Below are 16,097 nucleotides of genomic sequence, written 5' to 3'. Positions count from 1 at the left end.
TTTTTTTTAAGTTTTTATGTTCAATAGTTCCCCAAGGTCTCTGAAGAGGGCAGCACAGTGATTAGTACTGTTGCACCACAGCAAGAAAGCCTTGAGTTCAGCTAATTTCACTCAGCTGAAGCCTTTCTGTGTGGAGTTTGCATGTTCACCCTGTGTTTTGGGGGTCCTCTCCAGGTATTCTGGCTTCCTCTGGCAGTCCAAAGACATGCAGGTTGTGGAGTCCACATGGTTGTTTGTCTCTCTCTGTTAGCCCTGCTGCATCAGGCTGGCGACCTGTCCAGGGTATACCCTCCTCTTGCCCTATCGTAGCCCCGCTGCGACGCTGATAAGGTTAAGTGAATGGATCGTTCAATCTCTGAATGACTTTCTACGTTTTTCATTGGCTGTCATTGTCCATTTACAGTTCAGTCTTTGTACCTGACGGTTAAAGGAATATGTTTTATTTCTGGCTGTAAATCCACTTAACACTGGCCTATGACACATTCAAGCTTTAAAAAGTCACCCGTATATACATAACAGACAACTGACAAGAAACCTGACAAGTGAAACATGAAAGAAATTTCAGGCCTAAAAAAAAGAACTGTCTACAGCAGATGATGAGTATCTGAATGGCAGGTCCTTAAGAAATAGGAAAACAATCCAGTAAAGACCTGAAACGGGACCTGAGATGCATCTGGACCTTCAGCTGATCCCTCTTCTCTTCACTGAACCCTCATCGAGAATGGTCTCAGTAGAAAGGTGACTGTCAAGAAGACGTCCTTAAGGGAAACCGTGAAAAAAGGCTGAGTTATGTCAAATTATGCAAGAACTGGCCTGAAATGATCAGTTGACAGGTTTTATGGAGTGATGAATAAATATTTGAGCTTTTTGGTCCATATTGTCATCAGTATGTACAGAGGAGGTCAGGAGTGGGGTACAACAATGAATGTCTGCAGCCATCTGTTTAACAGATGGGCGATCATGGTTTCAAGCAGCATTTTGAGCCTGTGGTTTTGGGATCTTTTTAAAATGGATAAATGTGCAAAAATAGCATCAGATTTTGATCCACCAAGCAATACTACCTGGAAAGAATGTGATTGGCTTGGTTTTTCAGCATAATAGTGATCACAAACACTCAATGCAGCAGAACCATACATGGATAGACAGTAGAGCTGCCACAAATGATTATTTTGATAGTCGACTAGTCGCTGATTATTTTTGCGATTAGTCGACTAATCAGATCATGCATCCATTGGATGTAAAACATACAGCTTATTGCACCAGCATGCATCTGCTCTTATATAACTATCATTAGCTTACAGCTTTAAGTGCTTAAGGTATGTGCTAACTAAAAATAAAGACAAGATGAGAGTTTATTAAATTTTAATGACACTTGCAGATTGTTTCGATGGAGTTTAATCTGCTTGACGTTTATTCAGCTGTGTAAAAACTCTAACTTTAATCTTAGCCAAACCGATTTAATCAGGAACCAATAAAATACTAAAAAAAAGCCAAACAATAACATTTTTAAGTTATCTAAGTGACTTATATATAATGTTTAACCTGAGTAGCGAAAGACGGCGGTGGGTTTGAAAATGACTTGCTGGGAGTCCGGTGTTCTCACCGGCTCTAGTGAGCCTTGCCCCCGGCTAGCTATCGAGCTAGCTGGTGGGTAACAGACGTCTCCGAAAACGTCGGAGCACTTTTGAATATATGTGATGTCTTGATAAACTGAGCCGATATTTGAGGTTTACACAGCTACATTCTCGCCTGAAAATATGTTAATCGTTTATTTTGTGACCCAGAAAGAATAATAAGAGTAATATTAAAACTAACTAGCTGCCGCCATTGTTGATAACTGAGCTGGGCCGCGCTATGAATTCTGGGACACAGCTTCTTCTTCTTCGGGGTTTAACGGCAGCTGGCATCCTTGTACATGCAGTGCTGCCATCTTCTGTTTCAGTCCGTTATTACACTCTTAAATCCTACTACTTATTCCTGCGTCTTTTGGGATCTTACAAAGCCTCAAACGACGCGTCGACTATTAAATTAGTCGTTGACGATTTTAATAGTCAAAGTAATCGTGACTAGTCGACTAATCGTGGCAGCCCTAATAGACAGTGAAACACTATTAGTCATGGATTGGCCTCCACGGAGCCCAGGCCCTAACGTCATTGAAGCAGTGTGGATCATCTTGACAAAGAATGCAACAAAAGCAGCCAACATCCAAAGAAGAGCTTTGAATGTCCTTCAAGAAGCCTGGAGAACAATTCCTGAAGACTACTTAAACAAATTACAAGACAGCTGCCTAAGATCAGGCTGTAAAAAAGGCTGTATATTGTTTGTTTGACATGTCTTCATGTGAAGCACTTTGTAACAGCGTTTTGGTCTTAAAAAGTGCTATATAAATAAATTTTACTTACTTACTTACTTACTAAAAGAATAAAGGTGGTCATAACAAATATTGACTTTCAAGATTGTTAGAATTGCCCAGACTCTGTTTATGCCTTGTATTCTGTATTTCCATGGAGGTTTGCATTTATTTCAATAAACTGTTCCACGACTCCTCAACATATAAATTTGACTTCATTAAAGTTGTTTTACAAGTTTTACAAAATGTAAATATTGCAGTAAACAGTCCCATTACTGTTGCGTGGCACGGAAAATTTGGGTTTATAACATGAATTAAGGTCAGCACACTTAACTTGTTTGCTGACTTAGTGCTTATTTTAACCTCTGGAAATAACAAACATTAGGGCCAACACTATGTAGAGAAACACTGGGAAAAGAATATAATATCTACATCCATCTAATATATCTAATCAACCAATAACATGCCATGTAGACAAAGTCAAAAGAACCTGCTGAAGCTCAGACTGAGCATCAGGAAGAAAGATGATATGTAACTCTGAACATGGCGTGGTTGTTGGAGTCAGATGGGTTGTTCTGAGTTTCAAAAATTGGTGAGTGGTGAGTTAGAGGTGGTGTAATGGTGTGAAGGATATTTTATTGGCAGACTTTGGGCCCTTAGTAGAAGCTGTCCACCCCACAGTATAGCCATCTTCTCATGTCTTCTTCCAGCAGGATAACACACTATGTTCCAAAGCTCGAACTACTTTCTTGAACATGACACTTAGTTCATTGTACTCAAATCACAGGATCTCAGTCCAAGAAAGGACCTGTGGGATGATGTGGAATGGAAGATTAATCTCAGAGTAATATTTCCAAGCATGGTTGAATCTGCGCTGCAAAGAAAGCAGCTCTGAAAGCAAAAGAGGATCCAGCTTCATAGTACCAAGGTGTGCCTAATGAAATGGCCAGTGAGCCTTTACAGATTCTGTGCTTGTCACAAAAAACTTAGTTACAAATGATTGCGAGAAGATGTCAAATTTGACGCAAGGGGGCCTTTCATTAATGTCTGACTGACGGTCCCAAGCTTTACATTGAGAGTCAAGTAAAAATTCACATGGCCCAAACGGAAAAAATAAATAATAAAATAACTGCTGTTTTTCATTTTCAGCACAATGAATCTTATGTTTCACTAACAGCAGGCTTTGATACGACATCTAGTACTATGTCTTGTCCTATTAGCTGTGTTTTAGTTGGCCTGCACCATTAAAAATGCTTTATTGGTAACAGACTGCAAGCAATATGTTTGCGCTGCACCTTTGGATCACATGGACTTAAGGTTACAAACTTTAATATGATTGTGATCTTAGCTTTCATTTTTCGTTGCTTGCCCCTTCAAGTTTGAATTGTTTGCTCCCCTTTAGCATATTTTACTTTCTGTTGACAATGACAGGTTCTTGTTTAAACAGATACAAACATACTTTCACAGGAAACTAAATAAAGCGCCTCTGCCTGTGTGAATTTCAGGTTTGTGTTTGAGGATTAGAGTATGAGGATTAGATTTCCATTTTTCTGCCAGCAGCCATTGAGGTGCCTTTTTTTTTATTTAGCTTTGAACTTTTTTGTAAATTTTCTTGGCTTACCTAGACAAGTTTGAATTGTGTGCTCAGCTAACTTTTGCCTTTGGGTATAACACTCTGTCGTGAAGATACTGAGCCTAATGTAAACAGACTAAGAGTGCACTGTTGCCTTGTGCAGTATAACAGCTGAGATCTGTCCTCACAGTCCATTTAGAGTGGCCGTTCTGATGTCAAACTGGAATATTGACATCAGATATTGACATTTCAGTCTGAGACAATCGTTTTACTGTTTTAAACTCAAATGCTTTTGAAATTAATCCAAGTAAGTAACTACCATCATTTCGGGTTAGATTGGGGTTAGGATTAGGGTTTGGGTTGGTCTGAGACTTACTAAGAAAAATACCTCCAAACTGACCAGTTTTTGTTCAGTCACAGCAAATTAAATAAATAAATAAATAAAAATACAAATTCTGCGTCAGACACAAGTTTCCATAGTCAGCCGGTCATATGCAGGTATGTTGATATATAAATAAACATGATGTAAATTTACTGTTTAAGCTTTGGTGCTCTTGTGCAGTATGTCTTCTGTACTAAAGTCTAAGTTTGAAAGAAAAAAAACAATAAAAGGAAATAAATATTTCTTGTATGTCTTTGCATGACAGTGAACCATACTCTAAAAGGTGGGCGTTGCTACAACGAGGCTACAAATTCTAAAACATAGATTTTAACACAGGCATCTTCAACCCAGCAGGACAGAAGATCTAAACTTAACACAAAAAGTAACAAAATTCATGTTTGGTCAATTATTACTCTATTGTAAAGATGCTTCTTTACAATAAATCTTATACCATTGGAAACCAGGTTTTTATTTTTCCTTAAACGGTGCCACCTTTGTAAGGAAAATTTCATTTGTGGGTTGCGCCTATGAAAAAATTCCATATTTTCTCTGTGAATGTCAAACACCTTGTTTCGTCTGTGCCGAATTGGATGATTACAGTCGAAACAGTCGAAACAAGACACACTGACAATTTAACAATTTATTGATTGAACAAACAGGGGCCTCTGTTGCATGTGGAAGAACCATAAACAGCTGCAATGGCTTGCCACCTCCTCCTCATGCTGGTTACCAACTTGGTCAGCACCCCTTTCCTTCAACCACTATTTGTCACAAGACAGCCAATGTGGTTGTGTTGGCTGTTAAGCCTTCAATGTCTTGTTTATATAACTAAGTTCATGTAACTGCCAAAGTTTAGAGGCAGTTTCCCAAGAGAGTGAACAGTGTTTAGAGTTGTTTGTTATTGTTGTTTTATTCTTATTTTATGCAGTCATTTGTGTGAAGTTAGCTCTGTCACAATTAGAATATGAGTGAATTGAATCTTGGCTAAGACAAGTTTTTTCTCTGTAATGTTTGACTGACACAATCTGAAAGTTAGATGGAAAAAAGCTTCAGAGCACAGTTATTACTTTACAGTGTTTCGTTTTACAGGCAGAAATGAACCAAACGCAGACCTTTGACCACTTTTGCATTTGCGCAAAAGGTTTTGGGTGGAGTACTACTTTTTTTTCACGCACGCTCATTCAAAGGAGTTTTAGAATGTATCTTCACTGTTAAATGTTCTTATTAATCTTATTTTAATAAACAACACTGTCATACACAAAACTAGGGTGGCACTAGGGGTGTAAGCATAGCTGGACTGGCCATCGGTGGGCCGCTGGCGATTTTTTGTTTTTATGGGCCGATGGATTTTTTTTGATTTTTTTTTAGGAAGGGTATATATAATGAAAGGTGTTGGATTGGCCAATTGGTCATGATCGACTCTGGGCTGGACCAATTACAGCCGAGGAGGCCGGATGCGCCCTCCCCCCTGTTTAGCAATCACGTGATTTTCGCGCATTGCATGCCGGGAACTCGTGGCAAAACAATCCAAGTACCGCATCAAATGCAAGCGTTTGCAGCACCGCAAAACATTCATTCTCCGGTTCCAATACCTTCTTGTTTTTTCTTTGCCGCACAAAAAAGGAATGTACAGAACAAAAGGAGAACAATGCCGGTCCGTACAAAGACAGACTCGACGAAAAGACAAAGAAAAGATACGAGGAAAAATCAAAGGAGTGAAAGGGTCAGACCCTTACGAGCACACAGAGGGACAAAAGACGTTAGCGTGCTGCCCAACTTTCACCACGCTCATATTTATAATTATACGGTTCTTGGAGTGAGTGCATACACTCATGAAGTTTAGTAACTTCAGGTCACTGCAACAAGCCCAGGTACAGTTTACCGACGGATGGGTACAGGACCTTGAAATGCACCGTGTAGAACGAAAGACCATAGAGCTGGGCGATATGAGATTTTTTCATATCACGATATGTTTTTTTCATTTCAGGCGATAACGATATCTATCACGATATAAGCCAAATAACTATATTTGTAAGATTTAAATGTGCCGTTGCTCACAAGTAAAATGTGAAATAATCAGCAGCTTGTTTTTATTTAAATATTTATTTCCCATAATAAGTTCAACAGGGTAGATGTACTTAAGGAACATGAGACTTTTTCAGATAAATAAAGGCAAATATTGCAAACTACACAAAAGGCAGCCGCTAAAGCGTTTAAGTTTCAAAATAGAACAAACGAAACAGACTAAATTGTCAGTTCCACTTAGAAACAAAATATAAATTCTAAAAATAAATCTTAGTTTGTTTTACAGAAGAACAGACAAAACTGACTAACTTTTGTCAATATCAAATAAACTGAGAACTAAAAGGAAATTCTCAATCTCTCCTTGTTGTATAGCTTAGCTTTTCAAACAGTTTTAACAGTTAGTTTAGTCTGACAAAAGCCGAATGACGAATTAGCGCTTCCAGTCAGAGACTGAGGCTACGTCCACACGTACACGGGTATTTTTGAAAACGGCGATTTTCCGTTTTCGTTTTTAAAAATAATCCCGTCCACACATAAAGGGAGAAATGAAGGAAAACGCTGCTATGAACATGCCAAAGCAGCAGGTGGAGCTAGATTCCTAACCGTGCAGAAATGTTGGCCAATCAGAAGTCTAGAAGCCTCGGTGGGAAAAAGTAAACAAAGCTGGGGCATAGAAGCAGAACCGAGTCGTATGTGTGGACGGACAGTAACTATGTGTATATGTAAGCATTTAAACACTGCAGAGAGTAGAATTAACAGTAACAGTATTGTAGAAATTCATTTCACCGAAACAATAACGTGGCGCACAGTGTGACGCATGCACCAGTTTATTGTATTTCCAGACTTGCTTTCGGCACAATTTACAGTGCACGCTACTCTGTTTTTTGTCAGACTTGAAATAGCCGAAATACCTTCACACTACGGAACTTCTATGGCTCTTCCGTTCGACAATCTCTCCGGCATTGGAACCATCATCTGTTTTCTCTTCGGTCACGCTCGGTTGATTTTTCTAGTCGGCACACTCATTTCCTCCATTACCCGCTGGCTGCTTCCCAAACAAACACACGTGCGGCTTGGCACTTGTGCTGTACGTAACAAGTCACGCGACGTGACGCTGCGGCTGTGATTTGTTCGGCTCTGCGCTACTCAATTTGGATTGGCTGACCTTTTTTTTTTTCTTTTTTTTTTGAGGACAAGAGCGGCGAGGTCTATCGCGATAGCTTAATTTCTCTATCGAGTAAAAGTTATATCGCGATACATATCGTTATCGTTCTATCGCCCAGCTCTAAAAGACCATCGTACGAACAAAGGTAAGTTTACCAGTCTCACAAATCGTCGTCATAAATACACATTCGTTAACCGTTTATTAATAGGACCTTTGAGCTCAACGGTAATTAATTAGTAGTGGAAATAATTTCTGGTAGCATTACAGAAATGTAGCAGTGACAATAATATTGTATGCTGTAATCGCACTGGACAATTAGTGATACAAAACAACAGTTTTATCCTGTGAATAAAAGTATATGTTTTTGTCAATGTACCATAATAACAGAAGCGAAACGCAATATTGTGTCAGGACAATTCACTATTTATGCACAATAAATAAAGGAGCATAGCGCGACCATTTCTGTTCAGCGCCAGACTTGTAACCTATATCACCAATTATGTTAAGAAAAAGGACGTATTAACTACTACAAAACTCTGATCTTTGTGGGAATGCTTGGAGCAGACTAACATGTGAGCTGGAGTGTTCTGGGACGTTATATTTGGTATATCCAGACCATCCGTCGGCTCTTACTTCGGAAACATGGCTTAAAAAATTTCTCTTCAACTACGTAATCCGATAAAAAAAAACCGATCTCTTTACCCGTCGGCTTTCCATGGCTGTCATGCGACCAGCTATTGCAGTTAATAATACAACAGCTTCTTGGCATTTTTTGGGTTTCTTTTTATCGCTAGTACCTCTTGCCACAAGTTCCCAGAATCCTTTGCGGTTTTACCCCTGAATGACGTCACATTTTCAATCTTTATCCTGGTGGGCCGGGCTCTAGTCAAAATGCCCGGGCCGATTTTTTGTCCCAGTCCAGCCCTGGGTGTAAGAGATCATTTTAGGGTGGCACATACCACCCCATGCCACCCTTCAAGATCCGCCCCTGGAAGAACATATCAACTGACTGTTAAATTTCCTTGAAACTATCAAACAGGCATACACTTGTCTCCCGCACCCTGGTGTCCAAACTCACGGGTGTGTTCACACGCCAACTTGGTTGCGCTTCACGTGGGCTGCTCAGCTCGTGGGCCGTGCGGCCGATGTGAAGTCAAACAAACTATACGAGAGAACCTGCCACGCAATTGGTTAGCGTCGTGAAGACCCAGCTACGTCAGCGCCCTCCCATTCGCTTTAAGAAGAGGGCGTCAAGTCTCGCGGTTAGGCAATGTGTTTGTCGTCACTCTTCACTGCCACGCTTCCAAACACGGTAGGCAGCTGTCATGGACCACATTAAAGATGGATGGTTTACAGAGTCTTGTACGCTATGGCCAGGGCAAGCAATGAGTCTCCAAGTAGAGGAGGTCCTCTACCACAAGAAATCCAAATTTCAAGATGTTATGGTTTTCAAGAGGTGAGAACAGTGAGGCTAACTTCACTTAGCTAACGCTGCTAGCTGTTAGCTGTGCTCGCACTGAATGAGCAACCTAGAGCATGATTTATTTCCCCAGATGGTTGAAAGATACGTTTTTTAAGCTTGGCTCGTGATTTGCATGTCATTGAAACTTTAGTGTAAACTTTAAGGGTAACGCTAGATTCATTTAAGTCGCGGTACATGTATTTGTTTAATGGTACTAAGCATGTGGTTACACATCTGAATCCTACGGAAGCTCTTATGTAAAAGTGATCCTGTTGCCTCATGCTGTGCTGTAATGCTACTTTCCAGCAAAACCTACGGAAATGTGCTGGTGCTGGATGGAGTGATCCAGTGCACAGAGAGGGATGAGTTTGCCTATCAGGAAATGATTGCAAACCTTCCCCTGTGTAGCCATCCTTGTCCTAAGAAGGTATTTCTCGTAAATGTGAAACAACAGTACATTCGGGATATTTCCAGCTGTGACGGTTATATTTGCATTTTCACAGGTGCTCATCATTGGTGGCGGAGACGGGGGTGTGCTAAGGGAAGTGGTGAAGCATCCGCTGGTGGAATCAGCGGTTCTTTGTGAGATAGACGAGGTAGGAGCAACAACTCTGTTAATTTATGATGTAGGGATTGTCCTCTCTGCTGCCTTTGATGACATTTTTATGTTGTCTTCTCTTTAGGATGTGATTAATGTGTCAAAGAAGTTCCTGCCAGGGATGGCCAAAGGGTTTTTCAGTCCCAAGCTCACCCTCCACATTGGTGATGGCTTTGAATTCATGAAGCAGAATCAGGACGCCTTTGACATAATAATAACAGATTCATCAGACCCAGTGGGTAGGTGCTGCTTAAAGTCCCACAATCCTTGTGTGTCCAAAGAACTAATCAAACAACACAAATACGGGACACGCTTTAACGAGGCAGTCTCAATTAGAATCTCTTTAATTGTTATTTCAGGACCTGCTGAGAGCTTGTTCAAGGAGTCTTACTACCAGCTGATGAAGGCAGCATTGAGAAGTGGCGGAATTATTTGTTCCCAGGGTAAGTTTATATTTCACTGGACTTGTGCATTAAAAGCTGGCTAATAAGTAACATTTTGAGTCTGCTGAAGATGTTACTGTTATTCAGTTAGTGAATGGATTACTTTCTGTTGAGTTGTTCCCTTCAGATTGAGTAATGCCAAAAGATGGGAAAGTAACACTTTTTTTTTTTTTTTTTTTTTTTCTCCTCCCCTCTCCCCGCCTCTTGCTTTTGTAACTGACAGGCGAGTGTCAGTGGCTCCATTTGGAGCTGATAAAGGAGATGCAGACCTTCTGCAAAACCCTATTCCCTGTGGTGGACTACGCCTACAGCACCATTCCAACTTATCCCAGTGGCCAAATTGGATTCATGCTCTGCAGTAAAAATCCTGTAGGTGTTAAACTGTCATTCTCAGTTTGTCATCCACCACACTTCCCCAAGTGTTCTTGGATTGCCTAAAAAAAAGAAAATGCAGAAATGTTCCATAGCATAACAGTTTCTCCCTGATCATCCTTGTGCCTTGTTTGTTTTTTTTAGGAAACAAATTTCAGGGAACCAGTGAAAGCACTGTCAAAAGAAGAGAAGGAAAGTATGAGCCTTAAATATTACAACCCTGAAATTCACAAAGCGTCGTTCGTTCTCCCAGAGTTTGCAAGAAAGGTAAGTTGGTTTCAAATTTTAATAGTCTGTCCCACACTTGGGGGTGCAATCCACACAATGCCGAGGGGTATTTTCTGCATTTCACCTGGTGTCTTGTCTGACAGGTGCTCAGAGAAGCATGACCAGCAGCAAAGGGCCATGTGCATCCTTCAGCCAACCCTTAGAACATGGATAAACAACCTTTTTCGATGGCTTCTTGAACTCTACGTAGTTAAACGTCATCCCAAGATTTTCAGTTCAGAGAAAATATTGATTTTTGAGCCGGTCTTGCACACTCTTGTGTTGTCTTTCAGTTCTTCATGTAATTGTCTTATCTGCATTTTGTGAAGCAAACTTAACCTCATTCTGAAATGTTGTTTTTGTTTTTAATTCTGTTTTCTGTAAAACAATAAATTACACATAGCACAACATGTGTAATTGTTACATGGAGTATAAGAACCGCTCTACCATTTACAGGTCAAGTGAATAATACTTTGGCAGGTGGCTTCAATTTTATTGTGTCTGATTGGTGTATGTAATACTCTACTGCACATTTATTTTGTGACCTTTTATTATTTTGATATCTTGTCACAATCATGGTTCAGAATACTGTCCACTACACAGAAACCCTATAGTGCCTGAAACTGGTTGCGCATAACCTACCAGTCTTATGGTCTCCTACTCAGAAGCTAAATGGAAAAAGATCCCTTTAAACAAAACAAAAAAGCACCTAATTGGTTTAGTTAAGGCTCAGCTTTGAGCGTCAGTTATCGAATACTGTAAAGAGATCACATTACATGCAAACTTAGAAATGTTACCAGAGCTGTCCAGTCCACGAATAGTCTTAACATGTGAATTCATTATGCAGTTATAGCATGCAGTATTGGGTCTTGATTACTGGGTGTACTGTTTGTACTGTGTAAGAGTCTGACTGCAGGATGTGAGATCGTTTCTTTAAATGGAAATGTAATAGTTCAGTGATTTGAGCTAATGTAAGACATGATTTACTGTTAGCTATGGCTACCTTGACTCTTTACTGGGACATGGTGTTATATCTGAATGAATGAATTTGTCTTTTTTATAAGAATCATGAACTGTAATAAACTGGTAACGCAAAATTAATGGATCAATGGCTGGGTTATGTTTTGTTTTTCGAGGTCTGCATTTTCCAACCACGCTTTCAAGCTGCTGTTTGCTGCAAATGGTGAGCAGGTTCTGTGGGAGCAGTGTAGTGTTGAGACACGTGCAGCTTTGGTATTCAGGCACCAGGTGGCATCCTTGAATCTTTTATGTTTTAGGCCAGTCTCCGCGTTGGAATTATACTGCTGAAATTCTTTGAATTAGAGTAAAAAGCAGTCGGACCCTCTGAGCTGTTTAGTGTTTCATGATGGGAAGTGTCACTGTGGAACTTACCATTCAGTTGCGTCAACTCAAACTACTGTGCAAAAGCTCAGTCTTCACCAATATTTTTTTCATTTTTTATTATAATGGGACCAACCTGCAGTTCACTGCTATGTTGTCACGCTGCTTTTACACAGGAGCTGTGCCCATAGCTGGATGATAAAGATAATTTGTGCTTGTGAGTGTTAATACTGTAATATAGGAAATGAAGCACATCTCTATGGGCTTGTGTTCGCACCAATGAAGCGACAGCCATGAATTTTTAATTTGACTGGGTTTTAATCTCCATACCACAGGAACAAAACTTGGGAATACAATAGACTGACATTAAAATTTATTTCTTCTACAGCTAAATTGGTGGCTTGTTTCCACGTGTACAGATTCACCTGTTTGTTTGATAACAAAAGCATAAAACCCTTATATGATCTGTGAGTCACTTAATTCTCAGCCATCTATTTCAGTTACTTGTTGAGGTGGTGACTCAACAACACGTAATAATGAAAATGGAGATTTTAATGCACATTAATGCAATCTTGGAGCACCTATAGTAGTCGCTGGGGGTTCCTTAAGTGTTTGAAGTCTCTTGCAGTGTCATCTGCAGATCCCTTTAAGCTGATGTTGCTGTATATTCCTCAAACACACTGAACTGCCAATACAACAATTTTTAACAGTCAGCTAATCTTTGGATTTGCTTTGGGCCAGCTTCAGATCTGCAGAAATCAACCCAGAGACTGTTGTGGAAGCATGAGAAATCCATTTGAACATATCAAACGAGGCATACGGGAATACGAGCGCCGCATGTTCCCTGCCAGTAGCAAAACAGTGAATCCTGTAAACTCAACTTAATTGTGCTTTTTCATGAAACGTCTCACAGGTTGACAGCAGATTCTCACACACTTTGAAACAAGGTCATCTCAGACAAGAAAGTATAATTAACTTCAGTGAGACATTTACCTCGTACACATTTTAAATATATATAGTATTAAATGTTTTTTTTTTTTTTTTTTGTTAAGCCATAAAATACAGTTTATGGTGTTATTTGGTAAATAAGTTTGTTATGTCACTATATTAGACCTATAAAATATTACTTTTTATGTAAGCAAACTTGATTAGTAGTTAAACCTGTGTAAAGAGTTGAGGAATTAATTTTTACTTATAATGTATGTTAATGGTATTGTGTAGAAAACCTCAGTGGCAGTTTTAGAATCCATTTGTCGTGCAGTGCGTCTGGTATCCATTGTGAAGCAAAGGACATTAATTCGTTTTCGATTCAGAGACGCCACATGCATCAAATCACGGGGCCCATGTTAATGCAAAGATAACCACAAGATCCTTATGGATCAGCACTAAACTACTGAACACTGCTGCTTCCTTTTTAACAGCTATGCTAACTCCACGAGATTGGTGATGTGCATTTCCTGAAGAGATTTCGGCGAGTCAGTGCGAGTGTCAGACCGTTCAATTGCAATCTGCAGGTGTCAAAGAGGCATATAGAAGCAATATGACAGGAATAGGATTTTGCCCGGGGTAGGGTGCCAAACAGCGGCCTGTGTTGGGAGTGGAAGATAAGCTGGCTCATGGTCAATTTGTATCTCTTTTAGATCTACTTTGACTCCTGCTACAGGGAAATGTGGCCGCTTTATTTAAGTGCTAAAAATGGTTCAGGCATATCCGTTGGTATCACACTTTAGATGAGCTGTGGAATTGTCCGTCCACCTGTCTGACAGGTATTCTCTGAGATTGTCTATCGTAACTGCGAACGCATTAGTTGATGTCAAAACCTGGTAACGGGCAATTGACGTCGTCGTGCGCTGCAGATGTTTCCTCCCGATGAATCACATGTACGCAAGCCATCTCACAATTTGTCAAAAAGGTTAACTTTTAAACGGTTCCATTTGTTGTGTCCTGACCTCTTCATCTCTCCTCCTCTTTCATGCTCTCCTACACACCCCCAACGACATCCACACACGCGCACACACCCTCCACCCTCCGTCATACACCCACCACCCTCTACGTCAGTGGCAAACACGAAGGGGGTAGAGGCGTATAAAAGAGTGAGGGGCTTTAGAGGTAGAGCTGAAGAAACATCAAATCTTCTGAGCAGCTGCCACCAACTGCACTCCACTTTTTTCTCTCCCATCGTTCTTCTCTGGATCTCCGGCTAGTCTGAGCTGCTCAGACTCTCCTGCTCAGACACACACACACAGACACACACAGCCACACTGTCTTTGTGAGCCTCCTGCTCCTGTGACTGTAGCTCTGGTCGGTCACCTGCACTCCTGTCACAGCATGCAGCTCCTGGTGGTGTTAGCAGCTCTCATGGGGGTTGTGTTCAGCGTTAGAGCAGCTGCCGTGCTTCCTGTGGAGGATAGGAGCCCCATCCATGTGAACAGGGTGAGGAGATTGTTCGTATTGCTCATATTAGTTTGATGTTTGTTTGTTTTTTACTTTGAGGAGTAATTATTAATAAATGTATCCAGTTACTACATGGGAAATAGTTTGAATGATTCGAATTTTGAAAACAAAAATGTAACTTACAATAAAACAAAATCTGTGGTTATGTAAATAAATAGTAAGATATTTAAAAATGGCTTTTTTAAATTGAATTAAAACTGCTTTTAACTGACATGATTAATATTGTCAGTATATATAATTTAAAATGGGAAAAGTATTAATGATCTGTGAGCATCACAGACAAGTGTTTTAAAGTCACACTTCCATGATTTTTCCTCCGTGATAATATTATCTCTACTTTCTGATTCCTGGTTAGGAGCTGAGCAAAGAACGCAAGGAGCTGATCCTAAAGCTGGTGTCTGGCTTGTTGGATGGAGCTCTGGACACGAACATGCTGCCGGGAGAAGCGACACCTGTGGAGCTTGAGGAGCCGCTGGAGTCTCGTCTGGAGGAGAGAGCTGTGTATAACAGGCTATCGCTTCCCCAGCGTGACCGCAAAGCTCCCTGTAAAAACTTCTTCTGGAAAACTTTCACCTCCTGCTAACAGTGCCCAAAAAAACCCCCACTCGGCTCCGCCTGCCTCCGGTACTCCTTCTGTTCCAGCTCTACATAAACTGTGGTAGACCTCAGCTATACATATCATCTACACCTGTCACACATGCAACATCGATGGACTTCACTGAGACAGTGTGTCTGTTTGAATATTAATTATTTATGTATCTATTTATGTATACAATGTATGTAACAGTTTCTTTCAGGGTCAACAATAAAGCATGGATATAATATTTAAAATGGTGATAACAGTTAATTACTTTTTGTTTTTTGAAGGTCAAATTTTCCTTCTCCTGCTTCTGTAAAACAAATGCAAAGGCAGATTTCTTAAAAGTGTTGTAGCTGTATTTTTCTTTGCGACTAAAATAATCGAAATATTTCACGGCTTTCCTGTGTGCGAATATTTTTCTTTCTAAGAAACATTAAGGCGCAGCTGTGCCCTGTGGATACGGAACTTCTTTTTCAAAAGCACATCAAACATTATTTTCTTTTAAGTCTTTCTACTTTACCGGCATACACACAATAATAACCAGGGGCAGCAATACTGCTACAAAGACCGGATTTTCTATAACTATGAAGCATTAAAAAAGGAATAAACTGCCCCCTTTTATTTTTAAATTAATAGCCTTTTACTCATCTATAAATAAAACTATACCGTAAGTGAATTAAGTCAAAGTAGCTTGAGTATTAGTCCTTATTAATTCCTCACCACAGGTTGAGGGAGACGCTTCAGTGACTTATCACAGATCGTTAAACATGTCAGCATAATAGGAAAGTATATAAATCAGAAGCTCCTCCCGTGTTCACACAATCATGATACTCTGTTTCAGAATATTATGAGCAAAGTGGGGGGAAAAGGAGAACGGCTGTCAAAGCACATCAACAAAAAACAATAAATGAAGGAAATAAATGAAAAGAGCGTAAAGTCAATATAAGCAAGAAAAACCATGTTGCACTGATGACAGTCTGACCTCAGCGTTTAATAGAAAAAGCCCAGAAAAGGCTTTGGTTGCATGTTAAGATAATGAAGCGAGACCTCCATCAACCTGCTAATACTCTCTCTGATTCTGACTC

At 40.1% G+C, this 16,097-nt stretch overlaps 2 protein-coding genes across 2 annotated transcripts; both read left to right on the top strand.

Moving 5' to 3' along the window:
• Positions 1-8,752: 8,752 nt before the first annotated feature.
• On the top strand, positions 8,753-11,738 carry srm (spermidine synthase). The gene is made up of 8 exons (XM_004554169.6): positions 8,753-8,951; positions 9,264-9,384; positions 9,461-9,553; positions 9,641-9,794; positions 9,915-9,998; positions 10,222-10,367; positions 10,515-10,637; positions 10,742-11,738. The coding sequence occupies exons 1-8, from the start codon at positions 8,821-8,823 to the stop codon at positions 10,757-10,759; spliced, it is 870 nt and encodes a 289-aa protein (XP_004554226.1). The 5' UTR covers positions 8,753-8,820; the 3' UTR covers positions 10,760-11,738.
• A 2,348-nt stretch (positions 11,739-14,086) lies between these two features.
• Positions 14,087-15,409, top strand: sst6.1 (somatostatin family member 6.1). The gene is made up of 2 exons (XM_004554170.4): positions 14,087-14,411; positions 14,788-15,409. Exons 1-2 carry the CDS (start codon positions 14,307-14,309, stop codon positions 15,013-15,015), a joined length of 333 nt encoding a protein of 110 aa, XP_004554227.1. The 5' UTR covers positions 14,087-14,306; the 3' UTR covers positions 15,016-15,409.
• Positions 15,410-16,097: the final 688 nt, after the last annotated feature.

The sequence above is a fragment of the Maylandia zebra genome, linkage group LG20 (genome assembly GCF_041146795.1).
Source record: "Maylandia zebra isolate NMK-2024a linkage group LG20, Mzebra_GT3a, whole genome shotgun sequence".
NCBI classification, from domain to species: Eukaryota; Metazoa; Chordata; class Actinopteri; order Cichliformes; family Cichlidae; genus Maylandia; species Maylandia zebra.
Note: the sequence above shows the minus strand (reverse complement) of the source record. Positions and strands in the feature narration are given on the sequence as shown.